At 40.9% G+C, this 20,912-nt stretch overlaps 1 protein-coding gene across 2 annotated transcripts in view; it reads left to right on the top strand.

The window, feature by feature from the left end:
- The window catches only part of ASAP2 (ArfGAP with SH3 domain, ankyrin repeat and PH domain 2), a 134,834-nt gene that overhangs the window by 37,251 nt on the left and 76,671 nt on the right, over positions 1 to 20,912 (top strand). For both annotated transcript variants that reach the window (XM_075201456.1, XM_075201457.1), the window contains exon 2: positions 7,336 to 7,408. In XM_075201456.1, coding sequence (XP_075057557.1) covers positions 7,336 to 7,408 — 73 coding nt within the window. The remainder of the gene's footprint in view (positions 1 to 7,335; positions 7,409 to 20,912) is intronic.

Raw genomic sequence — 20,912 nt, forward strand, 5'->3', positions numbered from 1 at the left:
TGTTTTCCATGTCTGGAACCCCCCTGAGTCAGTCATAATTCTCTTGTATCCACTGTGGAACGCGTCTCTTGTTTAAAGTGTCACTAGGACACCCAACCAAGTCCCACACGCTAAAAGACTCCTGTAGAGTTGGACGCATGTCTGTTTTATCTGCATAAAATAATTACTGCGCTTGCACACTAAATAAACCCGTGCATACGTCCATCTGTAAATTTCTTTGCTTCTTAGCCTTGCGACTTCTTGCAAATGGAGAAGGGCAAGGTGAGCGAGCATAGGAGGGCTACAGGCATGTTTACCTACCTAGCGGATAGTATTTAAGTCTTCAGTTACCTCTCAACGTTTAGAATCCCTAAAGTGCAAAAAAATAAGCCCCATCCCTGATCTGGCCATACTTCGCCCACAAATTGACATATTTATGCAAAACTCCACCCACTTCCTTGTTAAGCTCCGCCCATATTGTGGGCCACAGAGCAGGATTACGGGACAGTTGTGAGGAATGCTTTAGTATGGCTGCTATAATGTAGCGCAATCGCTTTTCTTAATTTAGATTTTCATTTGGAATATTTCCATTTAACTTTTTTAAAGAGGGGAAATCATCAAGTTTTTTATTTTTGATGGAATTTCATTTATATGATATTTATATGGAACATGAGACTGTCATTTATGTAGAAATCATATTGATACCCTATTCTCCCTCGTGTATGTGACACTTTGTTACATTATTATATTGTGTACAAATAGTGTAATGCAACTTTCACATTTACAACTAAGCCTATCAAGCCACTTCTCTGTGCTATCTCTCCTCTATTGTGCAGCGTAAGTGTACACACTTGTTACTCCTGACGTACACCTGGTGCGTATACATGGATACATATACAGGTAAACGTGCTTTTTCATGCCTGTGTCCCTTTCTGCTTATGTTTAGGCACCAAATGCATCCATGAGTACCTAAGTGTATTATGTATAAAGCCTTTTACTTGCAATGAATAGCAGTAACATCTCTCCAGGTTTATTGTGTTCGACAGAATTTGAATGGGATGGTTCTGGACTCATGTTAGGACTGAGTGATTATTTCAAACTTGTTCCATTAACTATAAGCGTTCTCAGTCCTGCCCCAATCACATCACACACCAGCATGAATTGATGGTTATCATCCCAGCTCTATAAAGTATTATTTCAGAAACATACAAACTTACAAATACAATATGAAAGGGAATTATCTAAGCTTGTATCTCTAGAAGTTCTCATCTCTTCTGCTGCAAAACTCAGTCTACATACAACCTTGCAGTGATTTTACTTTGCTCACCCCAGGTTACTGCTACAAATGTCCTTCTAATAATTCATCTCTGTGTTTTACTGAGAGATAGTGGATGCTGGGAACAATGTTCCAGAATAAATCATAGAGGGCTGAAACAGCAAATGATTTTAAATCCGTTTCAAGAATCCATTAGAAAGAGTGCCGCCGGCCATCCCCTCGATGTCCTGCAGCGCATACTGCCGACTATTGAGGTACAAAAATCTCGGCTCATTTTCCCTTGCGTCCCATAGACGAGAGGGAAAATGAGCAGAGATTTTATTAAAAACTCTGACGCTATGTGTCTCCGCTACTTGTTCCAGAGACTCATCGCCTTGCAGCTAATTGAATCTGTGACTCCATAGCATGTATGACTTTATGGGGGTATTCAATTGTTAGCGTTAACGAAAAAAAACGAGCGCTCAAAAAATATTACCGTTTATACGGTAATATTGCGCGCGAAAAGCGTTAATACGGTAGTTTACTCGCGGAATTTCAGCTCGCCGCAGCTGAAATTACGTGAGAAATTACCGTATTACCGCTAAGATTTTTTGAGCGCTCGTTTTTTTCCGTTAACGCTAACAATTGAATACCCCTATGTATTTTGGTCGGTGAACAAAAGTCAAATTTCAGTTGTATGGTTTTTTTTTTAAATCTGTGAGAAAATGAAATGTAAATCTATCCCACAAAATGGCTGCCTCCACTGTGTGTGTAGATCATCATTTAAGGGATCCTTCAAATTCACTGTTTAGTCATATTTTATAAACATTTTGAAGCCATACTTCTGCTTTGTTGGTCCAAATCCAGATTTCCATCCATCTGTGAACATTTAGTCAGTCTCTTCCTTAACAAATATTTGCCCAACCTAGATTATCAACAGTAGGATTCTTGCCCTGATCTTAATATGTTTGGATTAAGTTAATTTTAGTCAGATCATGTTCTTTCATGACACGCATTATTGTTTACTTGAAATATTTGCTTTCCACCATGACAACCTCTTGCTCTAAAGCCTTCTAATATAACCTAGAATCTGCACAGGTTAGACCATCTTCTTGGCAGATGTGTACATATATGAGGAAACCATATATAATTATTAATTATAGACTGACACTATTTTTTTTTCAAAAAGGTTACCATGTGTAGGATAGTTATTCATATTATATTAACTTTGTGGGGTATTTTGGAAAACTGTTTCACATGTAACTGTGAAGAAAACATGCTGCAGCTCATAGTAATTTGCTTTCATCTTCCAAATTGTACTTTAACAATAACGGTTAACTTCACTCCACACTTGTTACCAACTTTTTAGCAACTGATTAAATTTGACAGAGGTTGTTCACTTGAAATAAAATTATATTTTTTGTTAAGTTTTACTTCAAGTTTTACTACTTGAACCAGTGGTTCTTAAGGCATTATATAACTCAGTCTTCCCTCAGATTATCCACTTTATCGGTTAGTATATGTAGATGTGTTTACAATAATGTATGCACTCTATAGTCTCTGATAAATACATTCATACAACAGTACATGATGTTTCAAATGTACATCTTATCTTGAGCATCTAATATAACGACATTTGATGAATCACAGTGTACTTTTCCTGTCAGATGTTGGTGTCTAAGTAGCGCCAGAGGTCTGCTGGCTATTTATATATTGGTGCTGGCATAAATACATCATAATTTGATTAAATATGTGATATAGAAGTGCTAACAACATTCTAGAACTTCCTCTGTGCTATAGGTACAGGACACAAAGCGTCACACAGCTTAACACTGAGCTCTCCATCTCCCACTGACAGGTCTGACACAGGTACAACAATAATACAAGCCCCCTGCCTCTGTAACTTCTGACACACGTTCCTCTTTCTACTAAGCGGCTACATCATCACCTTTTCTGCCCAGGATCTGCGGAATTGTCCCCAGATTCTACTTTCAGACATGGCTGCTTAACCCCTTGGTGGCTGAGGCTTTTTTCATCCCCCGAGCGGAGCATATTTTTATACTTCTTGGTCTGGTCACATTCCAGTTTCAGTATTAGTCATTTTTCTGTGCAGCACCCACACAAATCATGTCTTGTTTTTTTTTTTGTTTTTTTTCCAGTGGACCTTATGTTTTCCACAACTACCATAACCCTGACAACTACCCAAAAATGTCAAAAAATGTTTTTGTAGTAAAATAAAGTGAACAGTAAATATGTTCATGTATATTTTACTTTCTAAAACAAAACACTTTCTATCTTACAGGTTTTCTTTTCACCTACTTTTCCAGAATAGCAACATTTGTATTATTTGCATAAAATACACACAAGGTTTACTACACACCCTACCACATCAAATTAGGGGTCACTTTTATAACCCAGCAGTCTCCAGGATGTGATTCAATAGCGGGGGGGGGAATGTTTCTAATGCATCTACCAAATAAGTGTGTGAAATATTTACATAACATTGCAATACCTCGCTGACCAGTCTTCTGGGGGAAAAAATGATGCCACTTTTTCTCTCATATCCGCTTTTGTATGTATTCTCCCCCCCCCCCCCCCCCCCTTCCCATTTTCTGTAGTGTAGTAGGTATAGTGTCTGAGCTAAAGTCAATATCTTGTAAGGGGTGCCCTCATTTGAAATAGTGTAATAGCAACCAACCGAGCATTTGGTCCCTCTGTCTAATTTGCAATAGATGTAAGCTCTGGAGCAGGGTCCTCTAGACCCCATGTCTCATGTCTGCCCTTTGTCCCCTTTCTGGCCATGTTTTAGCTTAAGCTGAATTGTTTTGTATGATCTGTTCTGTTCATTACATCCACTTATTATTCTGCCTACATACCCTTTGTTCTTATCAGTGTGTACTTGTCATTTCGTTGTGTGTTCCTACCCACTATATACAGCACTGTGGAAGCCTTGTGGCGCCTTATAAATAAAAGATAATAATAATGAATGAAAGCTAATTGGTTGCTATCAGTGTGTTTCATTAGTAAATGACCCCTAGTGTGATTAATATTATTATTATTTATTATTATTAATTTGGTTTTACCATTTGTTTGTCAATCAGTTTTTCTTTTCTTTTTTTTTTTTAATTTCCTTTTGTGTCATAAAATCTGGCAAATGTTAATAATATCTTTAAAACCTTGAGCAGGGGTTTGGAGTGGTTAGTAAATGTCTTTCCTCCTTGTAATTGTGTAACGGGCTGCCAGGCAAATGCAAGCCTCAGTCAGAGTGATAAGTAGCTGACGTCTGTGACATGTACTGCATATGAGCTGTCCTCTGAGGCTGGAGAATATAATTGGACATTTTATAAATGCATTTTATTGTGCTCAGCTTTCCAAGTAGCGCAAGAGATATAGTGCCCATTCAAATAGAGTTCTCTGGAAAGTTATGTGATGCCTGGCATAGAAATGTTCAAATCATAGCACATTCCACTCTCTGCTGAAAATATCCCATCTCATTCATGTGGATGGTTTTATAGATATTCCATGTACAATGGTTTTCAGAATAGTCCCATTGGATCCATTAGGTACGTTTCACTCGTTTTCTGGTGAGACTGATATCATTAATGGAGAAGGCGGTATTGAAAAAACAGTAACGCTGCTGCAGTCCTGAGTGTAACATCGCAAGTGGGGTCATGGGGCCAAAGGGTTCTATTTTCCAGGTTTATTTTTGGGGTATTTAATAAGATGTTTAGAGTTGTCAGGATTGCATTTAGTTTAGTAGGAAATGTCATACATTAGGATGAAATGTGTTGAAATTAATTTCAGAGTTTAGTTATCAACCAATAGAAGTATAGCAGGTCTAGAATTATTTTTCCTTTTACAAATGGACATTAACTTTTGTAATATAAATTTAAATATATAAAGTTAAAAGGAAACGTGATTGCACTAGAGTTAACCAATGTTCCATGCAAATTTGTTTCAATTTATTATAAAAGGTTTTGTTATGTGGTGTATATTTGTTTGTGTTATGGTACTTCTAGCTCTCAGTGCATCCTCTCTACTGTATGGTTGTGTTATGGTACTTCTAGCTCTCGGTGAGTCCTCTCCGGCAGCCGGTCTCTGGTGTACTGTATGGTTGTGTTATGGTACTTCTAGCTCTTAATGCATCCTCTTAGACAGCCGGTCTCTGGTGTACTGTATGGTTGTGTTATGGTACTTCTAGCTCTTAATGCATCCTCTTAGACAGCCGGTCTCTGGTGTACTGTATGGTTGTGTTATGGTACTTCTAGCTCTTAATGCATCCTCTTAGACAGCCGGTCTCTGGTGTACTGTATGGTTGTGTTATGGTACTTCTAGCTCTCAGTGAGTCCTCTTAGGCAGCCGGTCTCTGGTGTACTGTATGGTTGTGTTATGGTACTTCTAGCTCTCAGTGAGTCCTCTTAGGCAGCCGGTCTCTGGTGTACTGTATGGTTGTGTTATGGTACTTCTAGCTCTCAGTGAGTCCTCTTAGGCAGCCGGTCTCTGGTGTACTGTATGGTTGTGTTATGGTACTTCTAGCTCTCAGTGAGTCCTCTTAGGCAGCCGGTCTCTGGTGTACTGTATGGTTGTGTTATGGTACTTCTAGCTCTCAGTGAGTCCTCTTAGGCAGCCGGTCTCTGGTGTACTGTATGGTTGTGTTATGGTACTTCTAGCTCTCAGTGCATCCTCTCTACTGTATGGTTGTGTTATGGTACTTCTAGCTCTCGGTGAGTCCTCTCTGGCAGCCGGTCTCTGGTGTACTGTATGGTTGTGTTATGGTACTTCTAGCTCTCAGTGCATCCTCTCTACTGTATGGTTGTGTTATGGTACTTCTAGCTCTCGGTGAGTCCTCTCCGGCAGCCGGTCTCTGGTGTACTGTATGGTTGTGTTATGGTACTTCTAGCTCTCAGTGAGTCCTCTCTGGCAGCCGGTCTCTGGTGTACTGTATGGTTGTGTTATGGTACTTCTAGCTCTCAGTGAGTCCTCTCTGGCAGCCGGTCTCTGGTGTACTGTATGGTTGTGTTATGGTACTTCTAGCTCTCAGTCCTCTTAGGCAGCCGGTCTCTGGTGTACTGTATGGTTGTGTTATGGTACTTCTAGCTCTCAGTGAGTCCTCTCTGGCAGCCGGTCTCTGGTGTACTGTATGGTTGTGTTATGGTACTTCTAGCTCTCAGTCCTCTTAGACAGCCGGTCTCTGGTGTACTGTATGGTTGTGTTATGGTACTTCTAGCTCTCAGTGCGTCCTCTTAGACAGCCGGTCTCTGGTGTACTGTATGGTTGTGTTATGGTACATCTAGCTCTCGGTCCTCTTAGGCAGTCGGTCTCTGGTGTACTGTATAGTTGTGTTATGGTACTTCTAGCTCTCAGTCCTCTTAGGCAGTCGGTCTCTGGTGTACTGTATGGTTGTGTTATGGTACTTCTAGCTCTCGGTCCTCTCCGGCAGCCGGTCTCTTGTGTACTGTATGGTTGTGTTATGGTACTTCTAGCTCTCAATGCGTCCTCTTAGGCAGCCGGTCTCTGGTGTACTGTATGGTTGTGTTATGGTACTTCTAGCTCTCAGTGAGTCCTCTTAGTCAGCCGGTCTCTTGTGTACTGTATGGTTGTGTTATGGTACTTCTAGCTCTCAGTGCGTCCTCTCTGGCAGCCGGTCTCTTGTGTACTGTATGGTTGTGTTATGGTACTTCTAGCTCTCAGTGCGTCCTCTCTGGCAGCCGGTCTCTTGTGTACTGTATGGTTGTGTTATGGTACTTCTAGCTCTCAGTGAGTCCTCTTAGTCAGCCGGTCTCTTGTGTACTGTATGGTTGTGTTATGGTACTTCTAGCTCTCAGTGCGTCCTCTCTGGCAGCCGGTCTCTTGTGTACTGTATGGTTGTGTTAATACTCTGTAACCTATAAATAAATATCCCTCTTTCAGACTCTTAAGTGTCTTCCTACCACAGAGTTAATTGAAAGTGTCCTATTGATTATCTTTCTGCACTGAAAACAATTTATGATCTATAATTATACTGCTGACCACACTGTCTCGGACTGGCTGCTTTCTCACTTTTACTGCATTAAGGGACCTTGTTGCCTGTACTTACCTAATGGTTTCCATTTTTGTCACAGGCCCTGGATGTGGATCGCACCATTCTCTACAAGATGAAAAAGTCTGTTAAATCCATTAACACATCTGGGCTCGGTATGTATCCCGTTCTCCCTGACTTTCTCTTTATTTTCTTTACTTTACAGTAACGGTTGATGTAGTCTTTAAGCGCAACACTCTTAGCTTTTTCACACATCTCAGTGTCAAATCTCAGGGTGTTTTCTGGCACATAGTCAGAGTGTAAAATGTGTCTGTTCACTCGCTGTCACTTTTCAATCCGCCTTACAGAATGATCTCTAGTTTCCATTGTCACATATTTTAAATATTTGGGATGTATTTTCCTCTACACATCTCATTCAATCATCAAGGGTTTTTGGAATCTGCATTTGGGAATTAAATATTTGGGTGAATAATTAAACAGTGTTCAGGGTATTTCACATGTGTTCCTCCAGGCAGTGAATGTGTTTTGAGGATGAGATTGGTTGCTGATGGACACTTGGAGTAAGTGTGATTTAAGAAGGTTCTTGTGATAATGTGACTCTTTCTGTATTTGCAGCTTTTCTGTTTGAAAAAGTAACACATTAAAATACAAATTGTTAAATAGTGATTTTTTTTCATTTTTTATTACCAGGTATACATGAGCGTTAAGCATAGTCATGTGATTTCACTTTGTTTATTGCTTTACACGGACTACATATTGTATAACTGGCTTAGGTGGGAAAGGCAAGCTTGGCATAGCATTTTTCTGTATTATTGTATATTTTTATATAGTGCCAATCATACTACGCAGTGTTGTACAGAGAATATGTGATCATTCACAAAGCCAGGGCCGTAACTAGGGCTGTGCGACAGGGGCGACAGCCCAGGGCGCAACGCTGAAGGGGGGCGCAATTTAGAAATATTTTAGGTTAATTTGGTTAAAATTGAGGGCTAGGGGGGCGGCATTTGTCTTTCTCGCCCCAGGCGCTAGAATTCTAAGTTACGGCTCTGCACAAAGCCATGATTCTGTGTGCAGCAGCTCCTCAGCAATTCCTATGTAGCAGAATCAATCACTCTCCCATTACTTAACTCTGGTCATTGTACCATACCTGATGAAGACACTAAAGTGACCGTGTCTCCCACGCAGAGCGGTAGCAGCCACTTTCTGGCTGAACCAGTGATCACGAGAATGTGGCCTATCAATTCTATGGATCTTTTGGTGGCGTTCTCATGATAATTTGATCAGCTCATATAGTGACTTTCTCCACTGTGCATTGGTGGCAGGGACACTTTAAGTGGAAACTAAAATGTATTTATATAACCGATTATAGGATTTCTAATTCTACGTTTCCTCGAGTTGGGTGATCTATTCCGTGGAGCGAGCGATGTTCACCATTAATGTAGAAATTGTGTATCTGCCTAGTTCCTCTCCTTTGTGAAACATTATTAATTTCATTTTATGTTAATTGTCCCCTTACTGTATACACATAGCAGTGTGTTTGTTTGATGCCCCCTCATGTCCAGCCTGGGTTTCTGCAGTTGGAGGCTTTGCTGTGTTGTCCTTGGTCGTTGAATTGCTTTTGCAGTCTTCTTGAAAGAGGGAACAAATGTCTTTGTTTTTAATTAAGAGAAGATTGTTTTACAGTTTACCCTGTTTCAGTGACAATGGCCTCAGTTCTGGCATATTGTATTCTGCTGTGTAATACGGTCACTCCAGGTTGTGTCATGGTATATTAGCATAGTTGCCAACCTTTAACGATTGGCCTCCGGGAGTCTGTGTAGAGGTGGGTGTGAGAGGGCGGGGGCTCTGCGAATCGCGTCATTTTGGCAGATCAATCGCAATTATTAAGCCCTATTAGAAGAAGGATATTTAATATACGTTTTCACATTGTTTCTACATTAAGCAGAATCGCTGCCCCTAAAGCCTGTATTCACCTCTTGTGTACCAAACCATCCCAACTCATCAGGTTTGTTTTCTAGTAAAGGTTCATAAGAATGGCTCAGTGGTTAGCACTTCTGCCTCACAGCACTGGGGTCATGAGTTCAACTCCCGACCATGGCCTTATCTGTGTGGAGTTTGTATCTTCTCCCCGTGTTTGTGTGGGTTTCCTTTGGGTGCTTCGGTTTCCTCCCACACTCCAAAAACATACTGGTAGGTTAATTGACTGCTGTCAGAATTGACCCTAGTCTCTGTCATTGTGTGTGTGTGTGTGTTAGGGAATTTAGACTGTAAGCTCCAATGGGGCAGGGACTGATGTGAATGAGTTCTCTGTACAGCGCTGCGGAATCAGTGGCGCTATATAAATAAATGATGATGAAAGTAGCAATCCATTATAAAAATTTGAGTTGAGAAGAATCTTGATATTTTACCATTCTTCCTTGATTTGTTTCTTCAGGCTGTTAATAATAATTTATAATTCTACACAGTGTCATGGACTACCATGGCAACAACAGTCACATAGCACATGATGTAGTGAGCGAAGAGGCTTTGGAATGCCCCTCTGAGCTCTGTCTGATCTGTGTACAGTAATATATCCTCCCCCTCGTTCTCGCCCTCTACCTTCACATAGTATGATGTGAGTCTGTGTTAGTGTGATTGACAGCCATACTTTGCACCCTCCAGAGAGATTTTAAAAAAGAGATAATGTTTTGTAGAAGGACCGCTAAGGGAAACGACTATCAAATGCCCGCTTATAAGGAATGTTTCTTGCTATTTAAAGTAAAAAGAAAATTAAACTTTTCAAGGGTCTTATATTACGCCCAAGCTCTTTCTACTATAAAAATATAAAATATCCTTTTTATTAAAATTATATCTACATGTCTACTGGTAAACTATGTAGTTACATTCATTTATAGTCTGTAGATCCTGAGGTATTCTAATGGAGGGGGCAAGTTGACTTGTTTTTTTATTTTTAAATTAATACGTTTTTAAGTCTCACACTGTAGCATCATCTTTGAACCAGGTTTGGGGGAGATCGAATACACATATGTATTCCACATGCACATGTGTTGTGTTTTTTAAGCACACACGTGTTATCCTTTTGAACAGTTACATTCTCTGCGTTCATTTTTGGAAATAAAGAGATTAGAAAGAAAATATGCTGCAGATTGTTATACACATTTATTAAGCAGGGAGGTCAAAGATGTACCAGAACAGAATAAAGAGTTTATGGTTCTCTGGAAGATTAAGGACCATAAAGAAGAGGATGTCGAGAGATTGCGAACAACTGCTTTAAACACTGTCAATTCTAGGGACCTCTTCATGCTGCACATACTTGTACTTTTTATAAGTACACTGTTTACTGTCTTGTCAGGTTCTGAAGGATTTCATACATGGAAGAGCATTATCGTTAAGTTGCCAACATCCATTGATTGCATTATTACTCAAGAATTGAGATGTGACCAGGAACATTTTTTTTTTCTTAAAGTTTTGACATTTACCAAACGAAGATGATTGATTTGTAGTGTATCCCGGTCACCCTAGTAAATTTAAATAGAAGTTGGTTTTGTTTTTTTTTGTATATATATTTTTTTTTTGTTAAGAGGGCAGCAAGGTGGCATGGTGGTTAGCATTGCTGCCTCACAGCGACGGGGTCAGTGGTTCCAGTTTTACCATAGCCCTATCTGTGTGGAGTTTGTACGATCTGACAAGGGTGTGATATTATTAAAAGGCATAATTGGTTTTGGCAATGAAGTAATACAATGTTTTAGCAGTCTGTGATGCCCGTAGTCAAGCAGGAGGACTCCAAACTGTAACTCATTCCAGGCAAAGATGTGCGTGGTAACCACAAGATAAAATGAGCCAGAAGGGCCCATCTGTCCTCTAGGATCTGTAAAAAGCCATTGACTGGAGTTAAGGTTTGGATGGGCTAAGCCCAGGCCCATAATGCTTTGACTGTATCCCATACACTTATGAATTCTGTAGTCTTGCAAGGTCAACAGGGAACCTTTGGAAGACTTATTGGAACCTGGCAGAATGTTCCTTGCATTAATTTCCAGCCTGCTCAACTACATTGAATGAATGAGTTTGGTCCCATTTCTTAAGTTACTGCCAATAGCTCAAAGAAGGTATATCTCTCGAGCATGAGGTCAAATGAGCGGCCAAGTATCTAAGGGATCTCCCCTGCTACTTAAATGTAAAACTGTATTGAATAGAGGAGAGTAATGTTCACTTTTGTTTGTAGAATTGCTTGGTTTTGTTTAAATCTGAAAATGTGAACGGCTACCAATAAATATCTCCTTTCTTCACAATCTAGTAATCCTAGTCTGGGTATAAAGAATTGGACCTTATTTGCAAATGTGACAATAAAGTGGCTTCGTCCATCCAACTTCTACACCAGTGTTGGCTAACCTGTGACACTCCAGGTGTTGTGAAACTATAAGTCCCAGCATGCTTTGCCAATATATAGGAGATTATTGCTGGAGGGGTATGCTGGGACTTGTAGTTTCACAACACCTGGCATGTCACAGGTTAGCCAACACTGTTCTACACCATGAATCGATTGAGTTCACACTCAATTTTCAAAGGGAGCTTCTATAGTGAGAACAGAAACTAAAGAAGACAGTGGTCCATCCTGCATTGTGTCACTGAGGACAGGAGAAGGAGGCCAAACGCCATTCCCGTAGCAGTAGGATTTTATTTTGTCAGGATTTTGATCCAGGCAATTCCATCAGGGCCCAGTGACAGAGACTATGAATAACATAGTCCCAACTATTCTGGTCAAATGCCATTTCAGAGAAGTATAAGCATCCCGGAATGTTTCACTGTATTAATGTTCAATGGTATTATTGAGTGATCCCTAGCCCCTCTTTCTGGTAAGAACCCTACCTGGTCCAGGGTATAGGGGAAACCACACAGCAGAATTGTGAAATGATGTCAGAATGGTGTTTTACTCTTTTCTTTGTGGAATCTTTAATGACAGAACTTCTGCACAGAACACAGCAGCTCGGAGCCATTTACCCAGTGTGAACTGCAGGGATAATTTGCATATGTATCGGAGTCATTTACATACCAAATGCCTAATCTCCATCCACACAGGGTCGGTCCATGCATGCACAATATATCTATCTTAATGAAACTGACCTATTTACTTATGTCTATCCGTGTCCTCCTCTCCTTTCCCGTAGACCTTTATAGCTTGTGCTAGATTTTGCACAGTGTATGGACTAACTTTGTGATATAATTATCACTTTTTGCAGCAATATTACAGGCCCATTACTGAAGAGCGGTATGATTTGTAGCTAGCCAAATATGTTTTTATTTCTGCGGATTGTGAAATTGCTCTGTATCTTTTTCACGTAGAAACAAACATTACTCATAGCTCTCAATGGAATTGTGGAAGGCTTTGTTTATGTAATGGAATCCCCTTAATTCCGTAGATCCGTTATCTGCACCATGTCAGGGGTGAGTAATGCAACTGAGGCAAAAATCAGTCACACGGAGGAGTGTTAACCACCACTGTGGTGTTAACAAAAATCACCTTTAAAAATAGCCAGGAAATTTACTGAAGGAGAGCTTTGATTTCCTGGAGTGTTAGTACTTGTCTGGAGGCTTGTTATCCTTGGCCGAGGAGCATAAGCCACTTGCCTTCTTTAATGCTAAATTTAGAGATTGCTTTGGTGTTATCCATCGGGATTTCGCAGCTTCACTTCCAACCTTGCTCAGCGATGAATGTCAGAGGTGTAAATCCACTGTTTAAGACTAGGATTTAAGGATTCTGGGTAGCTGCAATTACTGCAATTTCATCATGTTAGATATTTGTAGTGAGGATTCAATATATAACCTCAGGGCGTGACCATTCCCAATGATAAACCTTCATCCAACGTTTATACAGTTTGCTGCGGCAGAATTTCTCAGGTCCCACTTGCGTTTCTATAATGTGGCAAATTGCAGCAACAAATGTTGCACAACTGCATTTTAATCGGGGTAGAATATCCAGATGTCTGCGCTATATGGCCATGATATGTTAATTGTTTGCAGTTATACAGGGGTATGTGATCTAAAAAGGTTGAGAGAACCTGCTTTAAGATATATACACATGGTTATTCAAAGGCATCTCATCTAAACAGAAACGGAGTGCGAACAGACATGTGGATTTTTACATGCCGCTCAGTTTATTGCCATGAAAATACTTCCTTTGAACAGGGTAAAAAAGTGCCGTCTGCGTCTATCAAGACACAGCGTGATGCAACTGCAAATGCCGGCTTTTATTATCCCACGGGGAGCACACTGTCAAACATCCATGTCTTGCACTATAAAGTATGTACACATAAGTAACCATAATTTGTGGTAGCAAAGACGACTTAACCAGTAACAATAAATTTACAGATTATTATAGTTTTTCTTCAGCACAAGTCTATAGGTATAACACATGAACACCCAAACTCGCTTTTCACAAGACACTGAAAACCAAACGTTTAGCAGTGAAACCTGCTTAAGGGATCTCTAAATGTTCCTCAACTCAGGCTGTTGTGCTAAATGTCAACCACAATGCAAAAGGCAGTGTATAGCAGAGGCTTCCAGCAACGGTTGTATCATTTTCTTAAATCTGTAGGTTCTCTCCAACAAGTGATATTATACTATAACTATCTATTAGTTATTTTGCTGTTTTCGCTCTGGTGTGTCTCTTCTTCTTCTCCTCTGTACTCTCTCTCTTTTGCACACTCCTCTTCCTTCAGTTGTTTTCCTCTCAGATAGATGTAATTAAATCCTTTTAAATTATTTTTGTTTCACTCTCCCACTTCCCTTCCTTTCTTTCTTACATTTCTGTTCTCTTGCTTTATCTCTTTGTTCTCCAGTTACCTTTCTCTCCTTCCCTTGCACATCCTCACATCTGAAATTAACGTTGCACCCCTCCTTTGTGTACTCACAGCAAGTAGATCAACAAAACTGCCACCATCCGTTCCAGTAAGTGGTCTGCACTGCAACATTCATTTAAAGCTTTGCCCCTTAGGAGTCTCCAAACAGGTGCATGACATGAGTAGGAGGACTTGGTCAGTGTGTCATGCCTTTGCTTACGTGGTGACATGCCAATGGCATGATGCCATAGCAAACCAACAGGACTGTGCTGGAAACATCGTTTCCAGGTGAACTGCTGGCTAAGAGGCCTCACTGCCCTAGAAGCTGCTTACCACTGCCTACAGATAGACCTAATTAAGCTATAGAGGCACACACAAGGTAAAGGTGGTGAGAGACACGAGGGACTACAAAAATAAAAAGTGTGTTATATCCTCTTCCTCTTATGATGTTGATAAGAGGTGATCTGTCAGGCTAATCTGCTCCTTTTCTCTGGGGGGGGGGGGGGGGGGAGGGGAGAGAGAGAGACACAGACACAGACACAGAGACTGCCAGATCTGGACTCCAAGGGAACAGAAACACTCATTTAGGGAAGAGTGGGGAGAAGGTTTAGAAAAGGGGATCAATCTGGAACACACAGGAATATAACAGATGATATACATCACTAATATTCTGTAAGGTTCTAGGTGTGACACAATGCAAAATATATTAATTAATACTTGGCTAAAATTCTACTGGTTAAATCTCGGAATTGATGAATATCACAGCAATTAACATTTTTATAAATTTACCTCCTATTTTGGGTAAGCTTGTTCCTTAAAGGTTCTAATGAGGAAACCTTGGCATTCGTTTTGACACTTTTTCTCAGTTGTCCCCAAAGTCGCTCCTGTTGTCCGAGGTTGTTGCTATCTCTGATTTGACTCCTTGCTCTCCCTACTCCGTACCCTCTGTTTTTATTGAAAGTGGTACAGTCTTTCAAATGCTCCTGGTGGATATCCACCAGCAATAACATATTACCATGATACCAACTCAAAGCATTTTACTGTATACACAGGTCAAGGGGTCGTTATCTGTAGGTAGCAGAAGACCTAGATTAAGTCAACCCTGCGGCTGAGTAGAGAGATAGGTACGGGGAGGAGTAGAAGAGGAAATGGGAGGGGCACTGTCCTCAAAGGGTGTGTAGTTCTAACCAGGTGAGGTGTGGATGGTATGGACAGCAAGCACCCAGCGCTGCAGCAGGGAAAGGGTTGAACCCCGGCACGGGCAGTGTAAAAATGTAATTTTAAATGTGAAATGTATGCGTAGGCGCAGCAGCGCCGGTAAAGAACTGGCGCTCAGCGCTGAATGGGGTAACTCCCGGCGCTAGACGCCGAGAGTGTAACTATGCATATTATTAAATGTAATAATGTGCAATGTGTATTTTAAATGGCTATTGCAGTGTATATGTGTAAAATAAAGAAAAAATACTTACCCTGTGCTGGGGCTGCAGAGGCAGCCCTGGATCCCCTTCACCCCCCCGGCAACCAGCTTCAGTTGCTGCGGGAGGGGCTTAACAACCAGCCTCCTGGAAGAAAATAGGTCCAGGAGGTGCAGCGCCAAGTCCCTAGTTAGTGCTCAAATAGCTTCAACTAGCGACATGGCAGGGACTGCTGCCCCGGGATCTGGCTGCTCTTCCCTGGTACTATTTTCAGCCAGGGAGCAGAGCCAGAGCCTGGTGCCCAATCCCTGGAAGTCAGTTTTGGCGGGAGATTTAAAAGATAAATCTCTCGCCCCAGACAGAGAGACACCAGGGGAGGAGAGTGGGCTGAGCCCCCTTCTCCCTGGCAGCTCGTGGACAGGGGGAGGAGTATACTCCCCCTGCCACTAGCAGCAATGTTAAAGGTGTTAAACTCTTTGGGCTGATTCACGTGCAGGCTGCATGAATCAGTCCAGATTGGTTAAAGGGATAGGAGGACGGATTACCTCCTGCTAAGACAAGTCTCAAATGTGTACAAAAAAGGCTCTGTTTTGTATTAAAAGTTGTTCTTCTTGTATCATTTGACCTGAGCACTGATGCCTTCAATCAGTGTGACTGCATATAAACATCACTTGCTTCATAGACCTGCTTGGAAACTTCTCTATCCTGTGACCTACAGATTCGACCCAACTCTAATCCGTTCCTGGCTGTTCTGAGGTATGCACCCAGTACCACTGCCTGCTACCCAGCAGCTCTGCCCAGTGTACTAGGCCAGAGGGGAAACCATCTACAGCAACCCTAAACTATAGGAGGAGGTCAGGGGTACCAGCCCAGGTACACCAGTAACCGGGTGCGCTAGCATCGTCAGTCACCCCGAAGAAACCCGGTACTGGATGCCGGTAAGGAGTCCAGTGGTGACAACACTTGTAAGCCCCTCCTACTACAGCAAGAGGGCGCATTTGGGATACCGAAAAGGAACGTTGGCAAAGTAAGTCCATCCGGTTCCCAGAAACAGCAGACAGGGTGGCATAGGCAGTCCATCCTGTCAGTCACTCACACTTCTTGGTGCTTTCTCTCTCTGTCTTTGTTGAAAGCCTCAAATACCTCAGTAGTGGGGTATGTATGTATATATGTGTGTGTATATGTATGTATGTGTATGTATGTGTATGTGTATATATATATATATATATATATATATATATATATATATATATATATATATATATATATATATGTGTGTGTATGTATGTATATCTCTGCTAACGATATAAATAATTTACAAAGAATTAAAATATAATTTCTTTCTTGCTTCAGGAATAATTTGAAATCACCTTAATTAACTCTTTGAAAATATATTTCAAATGCATACAGTTAATGAGATGTGTATGTGTAATTTTTATAGCTATGCTGTGTCGGTCATCACCATCATCCAGCAGTTACTCCTGCCCTGTAGCAGGTGTATACAGCTGAAAACTAGCATACTTCATGATAAACACATAATCTGAATGGGCCGCATCTGCATGAACAGGCCCTTACTGTACATGGCCTATGTTAGTCCTCCCTTTACCTCTCCTGTTCCACCTCTCAAGTCATAAGGGTTGTGTCGGATTCATACGGATATGAACTACATGCAATTGTGTACAGATACATAAGTTTGGTTTCTGGGCATGTGCAGTGTGAAATCATGCTAGATACACTACACAAACAGCCGTATGTCGGGCCCACTGGTTTTACCTGACTCGCTACCTTTTTCTATAACCACTTCTCTTGCATCTCCTCTCGGTCTTGCTTACCTCCTCTCATTAACCACTCCTCTCACTTCTCCTGTCAGTCTCGCTTTCTTCCTCTTACTAACAGCTGCTCTTACTTCAATTACTGTCAATTTTGCTTTCCTTATCTCACTAACAGCTCCTCTTCTCCTGTCAGTCTCGCTTTCCTCCTCTCACTAATACCCCATTCATACTACACCAAAATCCCGGGTTTTTGCCGGGGCGAGCTCAAACGACCCGGGTCTTGGTGCAGTATGATCGGTACAAGTCAAAAATCCCGGGTTGGGTGATTCCCGGGTCGGACCTGGGTTGCCTGCACTATGAATGGTGCAACCCGGGTTTTTCAACCCGGGTTGCACAGAAAACAAGCTGATTGGCTGTCTGACCTGTAATGCTCACAATATTTACATTAACTGCATACATAAAACCAGGAAAAAAAAACTTGAGAGGAAAACAGTATGGACTGAAACAACTACTTCTATCATCCACACTATAAGAAACAAACGAAAGGTCGCACATACTTTACATAGGTGACTAAAGTAAAGTACGGAGCGGTGAGCAGTGCAGAACAGAATTGGTGGAAACACTGAAGAAATGTCTGATTGTTTACAAATGATACAATGGAACAATAAATACTAAAATATCTTATAAGATACACTCACACATCTTTATGGACAAAACAGCAGAAAAGCAGACTATTACAAAAAAATAAATAAAAAAAAAATGTTTTCAGCCAATGATAACTGCTCTGGTGATGACTCCCACAAATTGCCAGGGCACAGACTTGTGCAGTATGAATGGGGTCAACCCAGGAAATTCCCGGGTCCGAGGTGCAGTATGAATGGTGTTTCTGAGCTGGGACGCTCCGAGCCCTGGCAAAAACCCGGCTTGAAAAACCCGGGATATTGCCGGGGCGGCAGTATGAAAGCGGTATAATAGCTCCTCTTGCTTCTCCTCCTGTCATTCTCTCTCTCTCTCTAAATGTTCCTCCTACTTCTGCTGTCTGTCTCGCTCTCCTCTCTCTAACCAATCCACTCTTCACTTTATAACACAGTCCCTGTGTCATTCAGTCCTGTCCTCCCTAACTAAAGAATAGGTCACTGCCTCTTATAAGATCAGTACACTTGTCTCCTTACATACTCCATGTTGCTGTGAATATTCTTTTGATCTGATTGGCTACAGGTTGTTTTGTTCCCACCTACTTCAAAAGTGTTGACACAAGAACAAGTAGACCATGAGGAAGAATGAAAAAATGCTGGAAGCCTGGTCAAGCCCACCTCAGTATTCTCAATATTGTACACTTCTAAAGCAAAGTCTTGTACCAAGTGTATTCTACAGATACTTTGTGAACACTTTATGAGCAGAAGACTGATGATCTGGATTTGGACCTTATATCTGTGCACCTTTGCTAAGTAAATACTGTGTAGTATTATATTCTGTAGTGCTGTGACTTTAAGGGGTAAAAAAAGAGCATTTGTTGACTGGACACCAGATATGGAGGTGAAAATGGATGTGTTGGATGGTCCTTATGGTACCACCTAGTACCTAGATATTTTATCAATTTCTATATTTCATCATGCTAGGCATGTAAGATGCATTCATAGTTAGAATCGCAGGATGCTCCCCCTCGCTGTCTAGACAGTTCACTCCTAATCTATCATTATCTAGGGCTCCAGGCATTGCTCTGCTTAGTGCTCTCAGCCAAACCCATTTAATACATTCATTTAAATCTACTGAACACATCTTATCTCCATGATGTCTTAAAACATTATATATCTCACAGGGGCTGTCCAATATCCAGACAAAAATCTGATGTCATTTTATTGCATTCAAATTCACACATTTTACTGCCAACACTTACTCCGCTTTCTCCTGGTGCCCCCATGCCAGACATCGTCAGCTGCCCTGGATAATTGCCTCATTAAAATGCCTACTTTCTGCTGGCTCTTATTATTGTGCACTATCAGCTCTGTGCATATTAATACCCTAAACTACTGATTGCCACAAACAGCATTTAATTAGCTTAAAACAATAGCTAGATTTCTTTTAACAGACTTCTTAAAACTGTCTAAATTCTGATGGGGATTTGTCATGATTGGTGAAAGCCCTATTGGTAGCATAAATATAATAAGTGTGGCTGCAAGTAATGTGCATTAGCTCAGCAAGTTATACTGCAGCACAATTTAATGAGCGTTACACTATGGAATTTCCTGACTTATATTTTCCTAAAACTCGTCCGCAATGTAAGAGCTGATCTACTAATGAGCCTTATTTAAGTGTTTTTTTTTTGTGCTATCTACAACTATTTATTTTTATTTCTGTGCATTTGTTTTTTTCAGTTTTGTTTATTGTTTTTCCCTGTTGTTTTTTTTTTTTTTTCTGTTGTGCGCAAAAAAAATTAAACCTTATTATTTTTCCTTACTCAAATTATTGTATTTATTACTATGGGTCACTATTTTGCTATTTATATAATTTATTCTCCCGCAAGTATATTAATGTTTTTACATTCTGCTACCAATGCAAGAACGTCCCTTTTTTTTTTCCATCAGTCATTACCATAATCAGGAACCTATGCAACTTCCAGTTCTGGACCAAGTACAATTACACCCAGGAAGATGATATATCTCCCCCCACATGCCCATACCTTCCAAATATGCAGGTCCTTGTGTTGGAATAGAAAGTGGAAGGGAGTGTGATTATGTCACGATAGGAGCTTGGCCATGTGATCTAGGAGGCATGGTCACCATTTTTGATGCACTAGTCTGTCTGCCTGCTTCCCAAACACCCATTCATTACTGCACATACCAGTGGCTGTTGTGCACCATGACTAATCAGAGCATCGTGAATGGAGCATACCTCCAACTTTCCCATCCAAGGGACAAAGGTGTTTGTGGGCAGAACAGAGCCTTTACATGGGGACTATCCCATTCGTACTTGCTAGTTTTGTGATTGGCGTCAATGCTCAGTGCGTGTGTATATGTATGCATGTGTATAATTATATATATATATATATATATATATAGTATAATGCGTTAAACCTATATAGTTTATTCTAAATTCTCCTTTTTGTGTACCTCCCCAAATGTAACCATATTCTCAGGGTATAATCAAGAGACTGAAGCCACAGGATTTTCAGCCTGCTCTAACAGTAAACAGGACTGTCCCCCTAAAATTTGCCAGTTAGGGGGTATGCTTGTCTAGTATAGTCTACTATGTAGACCTGCCAAAGGTGAAATTATCATGCTGTATGTCCTGTAACAGGATGCAAAGTGCCTTAATTAGTGTCTGTGGCACATGCAGGTAAAGGGTGCGGATTTGCACCCAGAACAGTGTTTTTTGTCTGCAGTGAACATACTGCCTACCTTTGCGTGTAGCACACAAATACTCAACAAATTTTCATTTACACAGCGATTTAGAGATGAGCTGGGACCCACCCCCCTTTCCAAACCTAAATCTGTCCCCTACTTCCACCTCTAAGTGCAGCACATCGTGATTTTACAACCATCTGGCTGAATTTACTCCTTGAAAAATACATGTTTCAGTACTTATGGACTTTAAAAATAACAGTACCTCTGAAATGATATTCCTGTATGCAACTTA

The sequence above is a fragment of the Mixophyes fleayi genome, chromosome 3 (genome assembly GCF_038048845.1).
Source record: "Mixophyes fleayi isolate aMixFle1 chromosome 3, aMixFle1.hap1, whole genome shotgun sequence".
Taxonomy (NCBI): domain Eukaryota; kingdom Metazoa; phylum Chordata; class Amphibia; order Anura; family Limnodynastidae; genus Mixophyes; species Mixophyes fleayi.